The following is an 18,305-nucleotide window of genomic DNA, read 5'->3' on the forward strand; positions in this document are numbered from 1 at the left end:
TTTGTAAGCAATTTATTAGTAGGTACCAATATAGGCAATAAATGTTTGATATTCCGTTTGAAGTATAACTGTACCTATTCCTCGCCCCGATCTACATCATTTGTATTCACTGTGTCGCAAAAATACCGATACACCGATATTATTACATACAAAATCTCTACTTTTTCATCTACACTGAGAAAAAATTTCTGACGTTTCTTCTGATTTTCTCCTTCCAAAAGCGTTTCCTTTCAAAAGGGAGAACTTTTACTTCCCGATTTTGAATGAAATTTTTCTATTTTTGATTCGGTAGGTAATCAGTAAGGGATTTTTTTGTAGGAACGCTTTTAGAGGGAGAAAATTAGAAAGGAATTTCTCTCAGTGAAAGAATAAGTTCAACGAGTAAAGCTCGACTACTAATTTAACTAAGCGTAGATGGGTTGCCCTGTAGGGCGATTGTCTAAAACCTGCATCAATCATTATTACAATCTCAATTGTTCTGATTGGCTGAATTTGTGCGATTCTTGTTGCAGCAATGAGCAACAATGCATTGTGGCCAATAGTGAGCGAGCATTAACCAATCAGAGATGATTGCGATCGTGACATTGTAGCTGTCAAACAACCGCGGTAGGCCCACGGGTTTTGCTTCGGTTGGAATTTTTGAAAACCATTTCTCAGTAATGGTATACTTATGTAATGCATAAAATCTACATGCCGACTGGTTTCAAATTCTGTCTATAAATTATTAAGGCATGTTCTATACGAATCTGGGGGCCCTGGTTAGATAGGAGACCAGTATTAATGTCGGAGGAATACAACTCATACCGGTAACAACCATACAAATACCGGTAACTTGGCAGTAACCAGGAACTAATAAATTTACAGAGGTACTGAAAACATTACTTTCCTTTGCCTTTGCCGCAGGCAGGTAAAAATACTTGTATTACGTACAAAATTTTCATGTATTCGAATTTCCGGTGCTACTTTATTATCTAATAAAATATTCTCGCCCGTCGCCGGAGTGTGCAGGTGGCTTTAATATGCAAGGAGGGTGTCGATAAGCCGGCCTTACAAAGCCAGGTTTGAGCCCATTTGAGCTGCGAGGTCCGTCTAGCTTTTCGCAGATTTACACCTTATACCACGCTTTTGTTCTCATTGTATGAGGAGAGAATTACAGCAACTGCCTAGCACAAGCAGTGTGACACATGTTTTCATTTTGTAACGATTTCTTGAACAAACGCCGTGAGTAAGCCTAATCGGACTAATTGTGCTTGGGGAATTAGTCGTTTACCCGTATTCAAATTCAGTAACCGGCAGAAAAGATACCACAAAATTTAGCATAGCAAACAATTGCAATTGTAGCAATCACAACATTCGTGCTAAGTGCTACGTGGTGCCAGAAAACCGTTACAAGTGACATCATGGAGATAATTTTTTTATCGTCGTGCTTTATGAAGCGAAACACATTTTGGCGTTAACAATGGGCGAAAATAAAGATATTCGACACAAAAAAATCAGTTTAAGTTTTTCTTGAATATGCAGTTAAACGGTTTCAAACAAAAATAAATTGGTTTCACACTAAAAATCAAGTTCTAAGTCTGTCTGTCTGCTAGCTTTTCACGGTCCAACAGTTTAACAGATTTTGATGAAATTTGGTACCGAGTTAGTTTATATCCCGGGAAAGAACATAGGCTACTTTTGGTCCCGGAAAATCGAAGAGTTCCCACGAGATTTAAAAACCTAAATCCACGCGGACGAAGTCGCGGGCATCATCTAGTTTTATAATTTTTTTACTAACAACTTTTCGATCTTGTCCCCCCTTCACCATTTTACCACCGAACCGCAAGACGTCGGGCGAGTTTCCATCCTTATGTCGTCGACATTCCATCTACACGCACGAAACGTTTTGCGTCATCATTCCTCATACATATGGCTAAGGTTTGGAATACTCTTCCGCGATATGTGTTTCCTACCAATTACAACCCGGGTATCTTTAAAACAAGAGTGAATAGGCAGGCATCTTCTAGGTAAACGCGTCCCATCTTAGGCCACATCATCACTTCCCATCAGGTGTGATTGTGGTCAAGCGTATACCTATAATTAATAAAAATAAAAAAAACTAATGCTACTTAGGTATATATTCTTGAAATATAAACAGTACCTACAATCTATGTCATCGCATTCAATTGCCCTTTGCTATTTGACCTTAATACCCAAGTAAGTTATCACTTATCACTAATTTATGTTAATATCCATTAGTATATGAATAACACTATTATTATTACGTTTGATAAACATGTTATCACAAGTTCAAGAACTCTGATGAGTAAATAGAAATTAGAATTTCTGCCTATCTTTTGTGTTGGTAGGCATATCTAATTATTGTACTTAAATAAAGTTTTTTAGCTTCACTTTCGTTTATTTGATTCGATCTTTCGATTATTATCAATTGAGTCTGCGAAAAATATAGAACAGAAAAATATCTAAGAATTTTTTTCTTAAGAATTTATTTTTCTTTTCTCGGTCGCTCCTTCATTCAAGATCGTGGTCCTGGTGAGATCCCAGCCTCGAATGGACCAGCTATTTGCATTTCAAGAATACTATAAATCATGTCCAAAGGGGTATGGGTTTAGTAAAAACTGCCATACCCCTTCCAGCTTAGCCCGCTACCATCCTAGACTGCATCATCACTTACCACTAAGTGAGATTGCAGTCATGGGCTAACTTGTAACTCAATAAAATTAAATAAAATCCCCACTGAGTACAAGATTATGTTTCAAGGAAATTTTATTACCTACAAAACTCGCATTTTTTTTTAATTTTTCGCGGCACGTTTTGTAGATATGTAAATGAAAGAAATTGTGATGTTTATGTTATAATTTTATATTTTCTAATTGAAACTTTACTTCTTAACAAATAGCATTTAAAGCAGTCAGATTATATTCAATTAAGCCTTAGGTGCTTCTTCTTTCGGCGTCAGGGACTTTACCTGAAAAATAAAATATTTATATGTATTATAATATAGAAACAAGTATTTGTACTTATGAATATGAATTACCTACTCTAAAAGCTGACGCAGACGTTTTTAATCAGACACGGATTTTTATGCGATAGGTACTTAACGGCTGACTGTATTATAGTTATTGAGAATTGGTAGTTTAACTGGCTGACTAGTCAAGTAGTTTAATATATTAATACGGCCAACCCCAGTTAGGTACATTTAAAAGCTTTCAAGATTGAATAATGTTCTGGCTAAATGTGAGCCAATAGATAACTTTCTAAGATAAACAATATAGATGTTTTATCTACGTGCCTCGAAGAGCACGTAAAGCCGTCGGTCCTGCGCCTAATCTCTCTCCGGTCGTGTCGGATTTTCGTCCCATCGATCTATGAGAGTGAGGGAATAGAGAGTGCACCTGTGTTTGCAACACACTTGTGTACAATAATATCTCCCTCGCAGTTGGCTAATCTCCATGGAGATTGGCCACCGTGGCCGAGATTCGGTCGGGTGTGAATCAGCCTACGGGGCAAGCTATCGCACTGCTTTTTTTAATAAAAATGGCGAGCAAACGAGCAGGGGGGTCACCTGATGTTAAGTGATTACCGCCGCCCATGAACCTTTGCAGTACCAGAGCAACCACCAATGCGTTGCCGGCCTTCACGCATGACGCGAGGTTACAACGACTAAAACACTTACTGCGTCTTGTAATTTGTCGACCATCGAGTTGAAGTCAGTTTTTATCTTCTCAGGGTCAAGGGCTTTGGACCATTCATTCTTCACAGTCTCCGATAAAGCCTGTAGGTCCTTTCCAAAGTTTTCTAAGGCGGTGTTGGTTTGCGCAGGCGCCGGAGCATCACGTTTCACAAAAGCGTGAACCTGTTAACAAAATAACAGAATGAATTTCAAGAATCTAGTTATGAAAAATAATTCCTCAAAATCCTTCATTAGTCATCATTATCAACCCATCGCTGGCTCACTACAGCGTACGGGTGACCTCTCAGGAGCGTTTTGCGCTGGCCGAGTGCGGATTGGCAGACATCACACACATTTGAGAACATTATGGATAACTCTCTGGCATGCAGGTTTCCCCACGCTATTTTCCTTTACCGTTAAAGCAAGTGATATTAAATTACCGACTTAATATCCTTCCATAGCAGGTACTCAAGGACAAATCTCTAGGTCCACCTGTTTAAGCTGTGCATTGTCTGTCAGTCAGTCAGTCGCGATACTGCCTTCTACGATTAAAAAATTAGGTATTGATTAATGGAACGCTTTTCACTAAACAATGATGGTGGGGAACACGACCCTAAGCAATTAGACAACGACTCGGAGAGAACAGAGACGCATTACAAGCTGGTAGCAAACTCCCGACACTTAATACAAGCGTACAGATTTAATGATCTACTATTGCCAAGGACAGTGATATACGTAAATCGAGCAGGACAAGGACAGAGATTTGTACAGTACTTACTTACATTGCGGGCGCGTGGGGAGCATAGTACAGTACGCGGCAGAAAGTACCTAATGTACATTGACATTTAGAAGGAGATAGCAGATTTGTAGAGCATTGTTTGTGTCGTTGAGACCGACAAAACGTCATATAGGTATTAATGACAGAGACAACGCTCTACAACGCCGAAATGTCATTCTAAAGGCCGAAGTACATTACTTCTGCCGCGTACTGTAAGTCATATTTAGTATACTTTGCCACTATACTGTAGAACATAATAAAAGTATTACAAAAATACGTACACTGACAAGGCATACTGCCAAAAGTACTACCAGGAGTTTGTTCATCTTGATTAAATTGTATTAATACAGCACCGCACTGCTCTGGATCGCACGCAAAAGTGTTCTTAGCACCGAAGTCTCTCCGCTCTCTATATTATGAGGTCGTCGTATTTGCCCGCCTTATCTCGGACCAGTGCAGAGGTCACTTTTTACCACAGACTAGCAAAAAAAAAAGAAAGAGAATGGACAGCCAATTTATGGTATTACTAGCTTATGCTCGCGACCTCGTCCGCGTGGACTACACAAATTTGAAACCACTGTTTCACCTCCTTAGGGGTTGAATTTGCAAAAATTCTTTCCTAGCGTATGCTTACGTCATAATAGCTATCTGCATCCCAAATTTCAGCCCGATCCATCCAGTAATTTGAGTTGTGCGTTGATAGATCAGTCAGTCAGTCAGTCAGTCAGTCAGTCAGTCAGTCAGTCAGTCAGTCAGTCAGCCATTCAGTCAGTCAGTCAGTCACCTTTTCCTTTTATATATTTAAGATTAGCATCTACTATTTAGCGATAAATAGTCAAAATTAAAGCCATTCATTCTAAATAGGTACCATTGTACGCTCTTTGATTGTTAATTGTTGAATTTGTAAAATTGATTAATTGGTAAAAACATTAACGCAGATTTAAAACTTAAACTACTTATGAGGGTTCTAAACAGGTTCCAAATGAGCCCATGGTATCAGAAGAAGCGCACAACAAACGTAGCCAACTATTCTAGTTTTTTATTATTTTCATTTTCATTTGATTTGAAACAATGTCATCTATACGTTATATAAAACAAAAATCCGACTGACTTACTGACTGACCAAACTACTGAACGGATCAGGCTGAAATTTGGCATGCAGATAGCTATTATGACGTAGACATCCGCTAAGAAAGGATTTTTTTAAATTAAAGCTGTAAGGGGGTAAAATAGGGGCTTGTGTGTAGTCCACGCGGACGAGGTCGCGGCCATAAGCTAGTAATATTATACAATTCTTAATGTATAAGTTAAACTGTTCAAAGGGATGGTTCGATTTACATTAAGGAAAGCAACTATGCACTGTTTAATTTTTTTCTTTTTGAAAATCTTCTATGGCAAGTATTGAATCTATTCTTTTTCTTAGTCTGGGTTCTATAAGCGTAAACAACCAATTATTAATAAATGGGTTGCAATTACATATGTCTAATTGCAGAGTGTACCTACATTTCCGTAATTATCTAGTTTAGGCGCAGTTTAGGTATTTGCATCTATTAAACGAATATTAATTAGATAGGTACTTACTAATTTTTAGGGTTCCGTACCTCCAAAGGAAAAACGGAACCCTTATAGGATCACTTTGTTGTCTGTCTGTCTGTCTGTCTATATGTCTGTCTGTCAAGAGACCTACAGGGTACTTCCCGTCGACCTAGAATCATAAAATTTGGCAGGTAGGTAGGTCTTAACTTTTAACTTCACTTCTGGTATGTTTATAGTACAGAACCCTTCGTGTGCGAGTCTGACTCGCACTTGACCATTTTTAAGTAGATAAGTAGTATCATGGCAGTGCTCCAAAATAATCGCAGCGGTCTATACGTATTGCGTACAACAGGCACATAATGGTATTTGGCAACCCTAGGAGCAAAGCAATAGAAGTGGTCCGTTTCCACAATAAACATATAAATCTCCTTCGACCGTTTCAGCCTTCAATGGCAGAAAAACGTTCGTGAAATATATTATGTGTTCGGTGACTTCCGTATAATTTTTTTGGTGGATTTGTGGTTCGTCTTCGTACTAATTATTTAATACTAGCTGACCTGCCCCGGCTTCGCTCGGTTGGAGCTTAGAAAATTGAGGGGGTTGAAGTGAGGGGGGAATTGAGGTTGAATTAAATTTTTCTCTCCGTAGGAACCATCCTCGTACTTTAAGGAATATTATAAAAAAAAATTAGCGAAATCGGTTCAGCTGTTCTCGAGATTTGCGATGAGCAACACATTTAGTGATTCATTTTTATGCTTGTTATAGAGAAGATTTACTACTCATAATATATTAGAACTACTTGGTTGTTTCTTGCGTTTTCCCTAGTTTCATTTTAACCGACTTCAAAAAAGAGGATAATATTATACATGTGTATGATTTGCCATATAAATTAGGCCGATCAAAAACGTTTAAGTATATTGCGTAGTACTACGAACTAGACGCGCGAACAAAAAATTTAGGGGGCTGAAACTTCTCGAAGCCTGTAAATTAAGCTTTAGAAAACGTATAATTTCTCCATAATCTGCCTTATCGGGAATCAAATTCAAAATTGCTGCTACTTCCAAGGTTTATACACTACTATACAAATAGGTCGTAAACAAGGTTATCTGATTTTAATATAACTCCTAGCCATTGAGCAGACAAAACATCTTGTCAATGTACTTGTACCCTTTGCCTTTTGCCTCTGTCCTTTGTCACAGCGTCTGTCACCAACAGAGCGAATATTTGCTGTAGATAGTATCATCAATCATCCTTAATAGATGCCCTTTGAAAGCCTTTTGATCAGAATACTTCATTGGCGCTTTGGTCAGCGCTGTGGTTTTATGTGGATGTTGGAGGTCCCAGTTTCGATTTCCAGACGGACAATTTGCAAAATAATTTCTTTATTGTCTCTAATCTGGTCTGGTGGGAAGTTTCGGCCGTGGCTAGTTACCAGTTACCACGCTACCGTGTCGCCAAGCGATTTAGCAATTTAGCGATTTAAAAACTAGCCACGGCCGAAGCTTCTCAGCAGACCAAACCAGAAATTTAGAAATTCCAAACCTGGGACCTCCCACTAACAAGACCACAGCATTAACCACTGCGCCAGGAAGGTCGTCAGTCACCTGTCGTAGAGTTTCACTCAGGATGATATAAGAATTCTAACGATAAGTACCCCATCCATCCAAATCTGTTCAGGCATTTAGAAATTATGGCGTTAAGTAGAAACTCAATACATACACCCAGAAAACCTAACATAATTTATAAAAAGAAAAGTAGAAAAGAAGTCGGGGCCAGTCAGCTAGTCGATTATTTAGTCGCAACTAGGCCGCACAACCCTCCAGTACCAATAACATTAATACCGCCACAACAAATATCAAAATCAATGTGGATAAAAGTATTCTATTCGACGTTATTCGGTCGAACGGTAGCAAAATCCATCACATTAAAACTATCTCCACAAAACAATTCCATTCATTTAGACGGAAGAGTTCACACAGAGACCTATTGTCTCTGCAAAAAGCGAGGTCAGATAAAATTTACTATACAACTATTCTTTTCTAGTGTTATAAAAAACTTCCTTATTTCTGTAATAGCTGTAACGTAAAAACTAAATAGCAAAGAGTAGTATTAAGTACAAAAACCGACCAAGTGCGAGTCAGGCTCGCGCACCGAGGGTTCCGTAGTACAGTCGTATTTTTTTGACATGTTGCACGATAAATCAAAAACTATGATTGATTAAAATAAATAAAAATCTGTTTTAGAATCCACAGGTAAAGCCCTTTCATATGATACTCTACTTGATATAGTTATCTTACTTTGATAATTGAAAATATCAAAAAATAGTTCATGAGGGTAATGACTCCCTTTCATTAATCAAATAATGGTAGAAGTTCTTTTGGGTTAGTATTGCGGCGAGTTCCTAGATCCTTCCGTATAATATACAGCTCGACAATCGACTCGGGTCAACGTTACTTAATAATTGCTCAACTCAACGTTACTCAACTCATTGGTAAAGCTGACCTTTTGACATCGATGTAAATGACAAGATATGATCAAGCGCACAAAACTTTTTACGGTTTAGAAACAAAATAAATCAGCGCCACCTCTTAGATACTAATGAACGACCCGTTTGAAATCCAGACGTCACTGAGGCTGCGTGAGTCGGTGCCATTTAGTTTGTTCAATAGCACTGTCCATACGAACTAATATACATATAAGTCGATACCTTTTAATCACTATTAATTTACTAGAATTACCAGAAGAATTATCGCGAATAGTAAAAAGTACATATTTGCTTAGTTTGCGGCATTAATAACTTTGCAAACAAGGTCTTAGGTACTCTTTAGTCTTATAAACTGCAAGACGAGCATAATCAGCGTGACATATATCTCTCTTATTGCTTTTGCAATACTCTGATCGAAGAAAAAGTCGCGAGAAAGCATTGTCACACTAAATTGTACTTGGGCTACAGGGCAATATTTGTTCAGGACAAATCCCTTCCTTTTCTTTGCTTAGGAGAGATTTATTTGTTTGTTGGTATAAATTCTTACACATAAGAAATGAGTGAGAGTTTATATTTACAGAATCTGTTATATGCTCTAATTGTACGAATTCGGTACATTAGATAAAAATATTTTTAAAAATTAATCGGAAAAAGACTGGGAAAAGGCTTTATTATCGGCTAGAAATCAAAACCATTTTTTTCCAATTTTAGTCCATCTTTTCGCAAATCACGCTGAAAATACTAAACAGATTTGAATGCAATTTGGCATATTTAGTATAGTCAACTAACCCGCGACTCTGTCTGCGTGGATTTACGTTTTGAAAAATCCGGTGGGAACTCTTTCAACATCGGTTTTGTTTGGTTTTTTTTTTGCTTTTGTATTGGTTTCATAAATCCAACCAACGTTAGTTACGCAGTTTTGTACTAGCTTCGGTCGGGTGAAACTGAAAATCCATTCGTAGTGGGGGTCTACGTTTTAGAAAGAATTTACACGGAAAATCTTAAATTTCTAGACATATTCATTTTTTCGTCAACTTTTCCTTTATTGAATGGTAAATGTACTTCCAAATCTGCCAATCCGCACATAGCCAGCGTGGTGGCCAAAACCCTTCTCACTCTGAGAGGAGACCCGTGCCCTGTAGTGAGCCGGTGATGGGATGATCTTGGGTTGATGGGAGGAGCTGAATTTTCAAAAATCCTTTCTTAGCGGATGCCTGCGTCATAATAGCTATCTGCATGTCAAATTTACGCCCGATCCGTCCAGTAGTTTGATTTGTGCGTTGATAGATCAGTCATTCAGTCAGTCAGTTACCTTTTCCTTTTATATAATAGTAGTTGAATTTATTCAGTTTCGTAGATTCGTTATTGTTATCGCACATACTTACCTACCTACTCGTTGCATGTTAATATTAGCAAGTTCGGAATAAAATCACATGTCTGTTACGTATAATATTTTAATACTTTATATTATATAAAGATATAATGGTGTACAATATACATTTCATTCCATAACTTCACTCTAGTGCTGATGGCGTTTTTTGTGGCGGCGATGTAAGGATCTCGAACTGTAAATAAAACTAATTTTAGAAATTTAATCACCATTTTCATACATTTCTCACTAATTAATATTAGTGTGAAAATAATATAATATTTAAATAATATAATTTAAATATTATATATCTTTTTATTTGCTCTCATGAGCGTTATACAATACTATCTCTTATCAATGTCATTTTTTCCTTCACATTTTTTTAGTTCGTACGTTTATCACGACTTATTGAACCATAGTACAATGACTTCATGCGATAAAAGTTGCGATTAAATTTTTTTAACAAATTTTATTATATTATTATTCAATTCTCATTGTTTGAAAAACATATATACGGAAACACGGAAACAATTTTAGGAAAGCTTCACGTAAGGAAACCTATCGAGTTTCAAGGCATCAAAGTCAGGCAAGTTGTTTGTAGCGTTGACTTGATCAACTGCCCTTACTATCGACTGGACAAGGAATTCCCGGAATTGATTTATGTTCCGTTCTAAACGTTTTTAAACCTATGTAAGGTTTTGACTTTTAACCTTGCTTTTAACCCAGGGAAAACAATCACGCCTGAGTTTTACTTCCTGCGACGAACCATGCACTCTGCTCCTAGCGTAAAAAACTCAGGCGAGTCTGATTGTTTTCTCTACTATATAATATTTTCGATAGATAAACATTAAATATTAGTTGTGTAAAAACTCAACTTTACAAGTCTTACAGCCGCACTCAGAGGCGCTAATCGTTACTTAAGATTGAGTTAAAACGAGACAGATTTATGTGAGAAATATTATAGCTCTGTCTCGTATTAACTAAACTTAAGTAACGATTAAGCTACTCTGAGTGGGGCAGTTACACCTATTTATTCTTCTTTATCATCATCTTCTCCTTCCTGACGCTATCCCACGGTATATTATGGAGTCAGCACAACATGTCTACCACCTACAATTTTTTTGATCTTCCTCTCCTCTTTTTTCCTTCCACATGCACATTACTTATATGCTTATGCTTACACTTATCTATCTATTGGAATTGTAAAAAACGTTTATTTACTCAATAAAAGAGCCTCAATAGCTCAACGATTAAGGAGCGGAATGAATTCAAAAGGTTGCCGGTTCAAACCCCATCCGTTGCACTGTTGTCGTACGTAGTCCTAGCACAAGCTTTTTGCTTAGTTGGAGTGGAAAGGAGAATATTAGTCATAATTAACACGGCTAATATTCTTCATAAAAAAGTAAAATTAAAATATTTAAAAAAAATAGGAAGAAATGGCTCACCACTTTAGAAAGACGATTAACTTGGTCCCCCAGGGCATCAAAGACGGGCTGTAGTTGTTTCACGTCGACCTGGCCAGCGATCGCTGCTAGCGATTGGTCAAGACATGCCCGGAATTGATTTAAGTTTCGCTCCACCCGCTCCAATATATTGGGGTTCGGTGGTCGAGTCACGTCCCTTTTGACAAATCCGTGAGCCTTAAAATCACAGATAGTTTAGTATATTTTTGGGAACATCTCGTTATACTTCACTTATGACACTATTAACTGACCCACACTGGCTTCGATCAAGTGGAGTTTTTGAAAATTATTGAGGGAGTAGAATTCCTGAAAAATCCTGAAACACGTATCTCCAAATACTAATTTTTATTAATATACTCGTAACTTGAAAAATGACGGACACAAAATTCAGGGACACACACAAAAAGGGAAGTGGGGGAATTTCCTTCCTTCCAGTGAGTGCCTATTAGTGAAAACCTACTGACAAAATTTCAAGTTTCTAACCTCAGTGACTCAGCGGTTTAGACTGTGCGTTGATAGGTCAGTCAGGACATACGTCATGCCTGCAAAAACAAGTGTTTAGGAGTCAACATACGTGTTAAACGTATGTTGACTCCTAAACACTTGTTTTTTGTGGTCTATTCCATATTGTTAGCTGTTGTAAATATATGCGTTTAAAAAAAATAGAATTCGTATACTACTTACATGACCGATGAGCAATAGAACACAAAATACGAATAATATAAAATTTCTCGAATCCATGCTTGTAGTGTCCTTTCAAGGAAAAGATTAACTGATAATGTTTATTGTGATTTTACCTTTTGTACCTTCTTAGACGTGTTTACATAATACTGTTTGCAAATCAATATACGTAAGTAGCTTGAGAATATCCTACAATATTATTACCGTCTCTACATATGTATACTGTACATAGTAAAGAAGTTATTAGTTATTTAGTTTTACTAAAACAAACACTGGCAAGTTATAAAGAGTAGCTAGGCACCCTTTAAAAATATCTTAAACTTTTATTTATTCACTATAGGCAAACGCTTGACCACAATCACACCTGATAGAAAGTTTTGATGTGGCCTAAGATGGGACGCGTTTACATAGAAGATTCTCGGGTTGTAATTGGTAGGAAACACACATCATGGAAGAGTATTCCAAAACTTAGCCATGCGTATGAGGAATGATGACGCAAAACGTTTCGTGCGTGTAGATGGGATTTCGACGACATAAGGACGGAAACTCGCCCGACGTCTTGCGGTTCGGTGGTAAAATGGTGAAAGGGGGACAAGATCGAAAAGTTCGAAAGATATATTTTACCAGACATTAAATTAGTGTCAAGTGCTACTAAATAGTCAGTCTACCTTCAAAGCAATCTACATCGATCTGTATACCTAGAGATATACTGTATATCTTACTGTAACGCGGAAGTATTTCGACTCTCGAATTTGGTTTGGTTTGGTGAGACGTAAAATCTTGTACTACGGGTACAGGATGAGACTACTACAGATAAGTGCAAATCTGTATATTCCGCGACAGGTCGAGACGGCTATCGGGAAGGGAACGTCCCGCACACCGGCACAGCCCTCGCGCTAACCAGGTGCGAGCAAGCGTGGGTGTCGTGCGGGTGTGCGGCCCCCCCCCCCGCCTCATACCCCGATTGCGGGGCCGATTGTCATCTCAACCTGTCGCGTATTATACCTATAGTTACTTGTTTTCAATTTATTACTTCAAAAGGTTATTGACAACGCACACTACGCTAAATTTTGACGCATTTTTAAGACGTGACACGAAGTTCCGAGTAGCAATAAGTTGCTTACTGCGATAACCTATGTATTTAGTTTTGGTGATAAGTGATAGGAATTACCCAATATTTCTCATTCCAATTATTGTTTTAATCGAATGAATGATGCGCGGATTCAAAGCTAACGAGCAAATGGACAGACAGACAAACACTAATTTTTATGTACAAACTATACATTATTTAGTAATTGATCAAGCGATGCGAGGTCTCTGAGTCTACTCGAGTGAAATTGCACTTGTACCTCTTTATTAATTGCACTTATACCTTCTGAATTACTGAACGTAATTACTTCAAATTTAAACATAAGTAATAATACTTAAAACTGATTGTGACTCGAGCCAGTTTGGAAAATCTTTGTCTCCCCCAAGATATACCAGGAATCATAGAAACTAGATAAGATTATAAATTAGAAATAAATCATAGAAAAATATCTAACTAATAGCTATAGCGTTTGTTTTTCTTCATTAAATACAATAAATTTTGCAATTTACCTATAAAAGAGAAAAAAAAAATATTATCTTTATTATGAAATTTATATTGCGAAGCATTATAAATTTATACAAAACAAATTACGTAATCAGACATAATATACATGCTTTAAGGTTTTGTCTGAACATTATCAACTGGTTTCTCTGGAGTAGGCACTACATCAGGGTTGTCATCAGATTTGACTTCAGATTTCCCCTCAATATTGGCAGTGTCAGGATTTGGTCCAGATTTTTCTTCGGGTTGTGATTTCTTATCTGCTTTGTCACTTGGTTGAGGAGGCATTGCAGTTTCATCTGGAACTAGCTCAGACGGCATGTCGTTGTCACAGTCGCTTTCATCATCAGCAGGTTTTGTATGTCCGAGTAATGAATCGAACTGAAATAATAACAATTAAATTATACTCATTTTTGAATGCAAAATTGAGGAAACCACAGACACAGACATTAGTTTCTAGAATGTGTCTGCAAAAATTCATAGACTTAGGTTGCTTAATATTCAAATGAGAATCAAACTACGATTGTATGGTGCAATTGAAGGAGAGTCCCCTGTTTAGTATTAAGTCTTCTTCTTCTTATCGGGTCGACGGTCACCTCAAACACGGGCAGCCCAAAAAGTCGCAACTACGCTCGGATAACTCAGTCTTAAAAAGGTGGCCATCGTCGCGTGGTGAAAAGATTAGTCAGCCTATTTATCTGACATAGAGCAAACGACAGGGATCGCCCGAATTGTAACAACTTATATTCTGCCACGTAATATTATGGATAGAAGGGTGATCTCAGAAGGAGCTCTCAACGAGAATTTTTGCAGTGATACACTGGCGATACAGATATGATAAATATGCGTCGCGGGCTCGTGTAATTTTGCCCACGATTTTGAAACGATTCTGTGTAGCTACTAGTGCGATTCACAATCGCGTACAAGATAGGTACCCGCGGCTGTATCGCTACAAAAAGTCACCGAGGGTAAACATCCGTATGTGAAAAAATTATCTCTGTTATTGCATGCCTGTAATGTGTAGGGAAGCGCTGATAGGCTAATCCAATTTCAATTTACTTATTTTAAAAAAATGTTTACATATTTTTTTAGTAATCGTTACATGATATTATGCTAGTTTAAAATGTGATCCTGACATAGGAGTACTTAGAGACTCGTACTAGTTTGGGTACGATGTGTCTAATGGTTTAAAACTTCGGCCTCATAATCCGCTAGTCCAGGGTTCAATTCATTGCATGCACCTCTAACTTTTCGCAGTTATGGGCGTTGCTTTAACAGTGAAAGAAAACATCGTGAGGAAACCTGCATGCCTCAGACTTCTCCATAATGTTTTCAAAAGTGTGTAAGGTCTGCCAATTTGCATTTGGCTAGCGTGAAGAGCAGAGAGCAGAAGTAGCAGAGAGAGGAGACCCGTGCCAGTGGTGGGTTGGTAATGGGTTCAGATGAGACGTAACTAGTAGAAAAGTTTAGTACTTACAAACAAGCTGAGGTAAGGTAAAATAAGATCTTGAATCGTATCGTCTATCTCTTGCTCTATGTACTCTAGTTCACTCATCACCGGCGAGGGATGATAGTTGGTGGATTGGGTTGAATTGTTCCCGACGATCGGTGCTGACTCGCTGTGTGACGCATCGAGGGGTAAACATTGTACCTGTACGTAGAAGAAAAAAATTATAGCAGGTCTAATTGCAGCCAAGTGCTTTTCTATAAATTAAAAAAAAAACAGCAGATGTACTGTTTCATACAGTTCCAACACTTCCATCCTTTTCAATCCGCTATCGGGGCATGTAAAAGGGTTAAAATGTTCACACCTCTCTTTTTTAGGGTTCCGTAGTAAACAAGGAACCCTTATAGTTTCGCCATGTCCGTCCGTCTGTCCGTCCGTCCGTCCGTCCGTCCGTCCGTCCTCGGTCAATCTCAGAAACTATTAGTGCTAGAAATCTGTAATTTGGCATGGGTATAAATATTAATTACGCGGACAAAGTGGTGAAATAAAATTGTGATTAATATTTTTTTAGGAAAGCTCCCCTACATGTAAAGTGGGGATGAATTTATTTTTTGTCGTCTACCCCATAGTGTTTCATATCGTTGAATAGGTCTTTTAAAAATACTGTGGGTGTGGGAACATCATTTTTCGATTTGTAGATCCGTTTGTAAAATATGATGTTTTAAAGTGCTAATTTTTATTAGATACAAGTGTATCTAATAAAAATTATCCCCCCCTCTATCAGCCAAATGGTAGTATATAAAAACGTGAAAAAATTCTCAGCAGTAGTATATATAATCAATTTTAAAAGAAAACTATCACGGCTAAGTAGGGTTCACAGGTTAAGGAGAGTTCTACGGAACCCTACACTGCGCGTGGCCAACCACGCACTTGGCCGATTTTTTATTTTATAACTATACTAGCTTATTCCCGTGAATTTATCCGCGTGGATTTACGATTACAGAAACTATTTACGAATTTCTCGTAATCTTAGCAGGTACGTTTTAGGGTAGGTCTAACTCAAGGAATAAATTATTAGGTATGTCCCCCAAATTTCAGTTTACCAGTTTAGGCTGTGCGTTATCTGTCAGTCAGTCAAAACAATGTTTTAAATTGCATAGAAAATTGGAGAAAGGGTTGCCAACCCCACTAAGAATTTATATAAAATTATAGAATGCTACAATAATAGGGGTCCGTATTATAAAAATCTGAATATTAGGGATTCGAGGTCCTGGCCTCGCTAAATAAAATAAGGAAACAATAATAAATGTAATAATCACAACTTTATTGTAAAGTAAAGTTAAGGTCGTGGTGCAAAATATGATTATCGTCCTAATATTTTTAATCACGCCCATATTTTTAATTCTTAAATTAATTATTATAGTCGCGGTATAGTCCTAATTCCTAAGACCTATTAGGTATTATTAAATATTTGGTTATTTCGCGTAAAAAATCTTAAAAGCAAATCATGATTAGTAATAATATTAAAATACTTACGCAAGAAAAAATTGCGGCAACGAACAAAATGGAGTATTTGTACATTTTGTCTTAACAAATATAACTTGTACAAATTATAAAAATACTAAGCCCTTTCCGTTCGGGGTACCTGTTTAAATACACGATTTTTAGCATTCATTTTTTTACTACGATAACTGTCACGTCCGTAAAGGATTTATCAATTTCAATATGGACGCAAATGCACTTTTTCTAGTAAATCATTACAGTTTGAATGATAACATTATATTTGTATGTGTTGTCTGAAGGTCAAAACAAATACCTAATAGTTTTACATTGAGAGATATCAGTTTACTCAGAAATGTAACACACATAAAAAGATCGTTTACTTAGCTTGAGTAAGTTTTCTTCAAATTATATATATTTATTATGGACATCTAAAATATTCGAACTGCCTGCAAATTCCACCTATCCCACTACCCAACCAAGAGTCACTTATAGATAGATAGGTGTTTCTTTCATAACACACTTTTTTCTTCTTGACCATAAAAATACATAACATTAGATGATACCCGCGACTTTGTCAGCGTCAATTTAGTTTATTTAAATACAGTGAGAACTCTTTCAATGTCCGGGATAAAAATTGCCTATTTTTATCTCCGAGATACTAGTTATCCAGTACCAAGCGTCAAAATCGGTTAAACTTACAGGATTTTAGAAATTGATTTGATTTTCTGGGATAGAAAATAGCCTGTGACCGTCTTCGAGAAGCAAACTATCTTACCTTTCGTCAAAATCTATTCAATGGATGAGCTGTCAGAGGTTAACAGACAAACAGACATAATTTTATTTAATAACAAACACACGATCTTAGGCGAAAGATAATTTTTTAAGACGAAAGATGAACCCTGGTCGAGCCAGGGTTATTTTGAACCAGTTAACCTGCTCGAGTTTTGAATATAAAGTACCTAAATTAGTAAATCCACGCGTACGAAGCGGGCATCAACTAGTATGAAATAAAACTAATTAATTAACTAATTTACAAATTGTAAAATTTCTTGAAAACGAAATTCATAACCAGAAATTTTTAATTGTACCTAGTGGAATGAGAGTTGCCAAAAAAAATTCAGTACTCTCTCAATTAGGTACTAACTAAGGACTCCCCTCATTTAAATGAACGACTCGGTGACTGCAGCGTCAGCTTTGAATCTTTGAAACCCTTTGAGATAAAAATCTGCGTACATATTGCGCTACTCTGTCCATACTAGAATCACGTACAATTTTGTTGGCTGCAATGATTACGAGCATAGATAACAGACTTCTGTTATTTATGATTACGAGTATGTCCACTGTCGTGCACACAAATCAAAGAAAGTTTTATAGAATACTAGCTTACTCCTACGACTTTGTCCGCGTGGACTACACAAACTTCAAACCTCTATTTTACACCCTTTGAATTAGAATTTTCGAAAATCTTTTCTTAGCGGATGTCTACGTCATAATAGCTATCTGAATGTCAATTTCAGCCCGATTCGTCCAGTAGTTTGAGATGTGCGTTGATAAATCAGTCAGTTAGTCAGTCAGTCAGTCAGCTTTTCATTTTATATACTTTAGGGAGAATTTCATGACAGGTTTACTCCACTGAAGTCAGAGGAGCCACCGCTACGATCAAAAAGGATTCTATGTCAATGGTTTACTCTCAGTTACTCTACATGATGAGTTATCTAGGGTTCTGACAAAATTTTAAAAGGTAAGTAAACAAAAATGCAAAAATATGGCAACAAAAAT

At 37.2% G+C, this 18,305-nt stretch overlaps 3 protein-coding genes across 4 annotated transcripts in view; 1 reads left to right on the forward strand and 2 right to left on the reverse strand.

Moving 5' to 3' along the window:
* Positions 1-18,305, forward strand: part of Sol1 — a 267,617-nt gene that overhangs the window by 132,187 nt on the left and 117,125 nt on the right. The window lies entirely within an intron of this gene.
* LOC138402840 (uncharacterized) lies at positions 2,839-4,892 on the reverse strand. Its single transcript, XM_069501207.1, has 3 exons — positions 4,733-4,892; positions 3,677-3,856; positions 2,839-2,968 (listed from the first exon to the last, which is right to left on the reverse strand). Exons 1-3 carry the CDS (start codon positions 4,775-4,777, stop codon positions 2,927-2,929), a joined length of 267 nt encoding a protein of 88 aa, XP_069357308.1. The 5' UTR covers positions 4,778-4,892; the 3' UTR covers positions 2,839-2,926.
* LOC138402839 (uncharacterized) lies at positions 13,591-16,718 on the reverse strand. The gene is made up of 3 exons (XM_069501206.1): positions 16,560-16,718; positions 15,054-15,227; positions 13,591-13,957 (listed from the first exon to the last, which is right to left on the reverse strand). The coding sequence occupies exons 1-3, from the start codon at positions 16,602-16,604 to the stop codon at positions 13,691-13,693; spliced, it is 486 nt and encodes a 161-aa protein (XP_069357307.1). The 5' UTR covers positions 16,605-16,718; the 3' UTR covers positions 13,591-13,690.

Source organism: Maniola hyperantus, chromosome 10, assembly GCF_902806685.2.
Source record: "Maniola hyperantus chromosome 10, iAphHyp1.2, whole genome shotgun sequence".
In the NCBI taxonomy this organism is placed as follows: domain Eukaryota; kingdom Metazoa; phylum Arthropoda; class Insecta; order Lepidoptera; family Nymphalidae; genus Maniola; species Maniola hyperantus.

Coding starts and splice junctions, on each gene's coding strand:
- LOC138402840 (XM_069501207.1), bottom strand. CDS start 4,777: ATGAACAAACTCCTGGTAGTACTTTTGGCAGTATGCCTTGTCAGT. Junction 3,857..4,732: donor TGGCAGTATGCCTTGTCAGT/GTACGTATTTTT, acceptor TTTTGTTAACAG/GTTCACGCTTTTGTGAAACG. Junction 2,969..3,676: donor TCGACAAATTACAAGACGCA/GTAAGTGTTTTA, acceptor TTTATTTTTCAG/GTAAAGTCCCTGACGCCGAA.
- LOC138402839 (XM_069501206.1), bottom strand. CDS start 16,604: ATGTACAAATACTCCATTTTGTTCGTTGCCGCAATTTTTTCTTGC. Junction 15,228..16,559: donor TTGCCGCAATTTTTTCTTGC/GTAAGTATTTTA, acceptor TTCTACGTACAG/GTACAATGTTTACCCCTCGA. Junction 13,958..15,053: donor TACCTTACCTCAGCTTGTTT/GTAAGTACTAAA, acceptor TTATTATTTCAG/TTCGATTCATTACTCGGACA.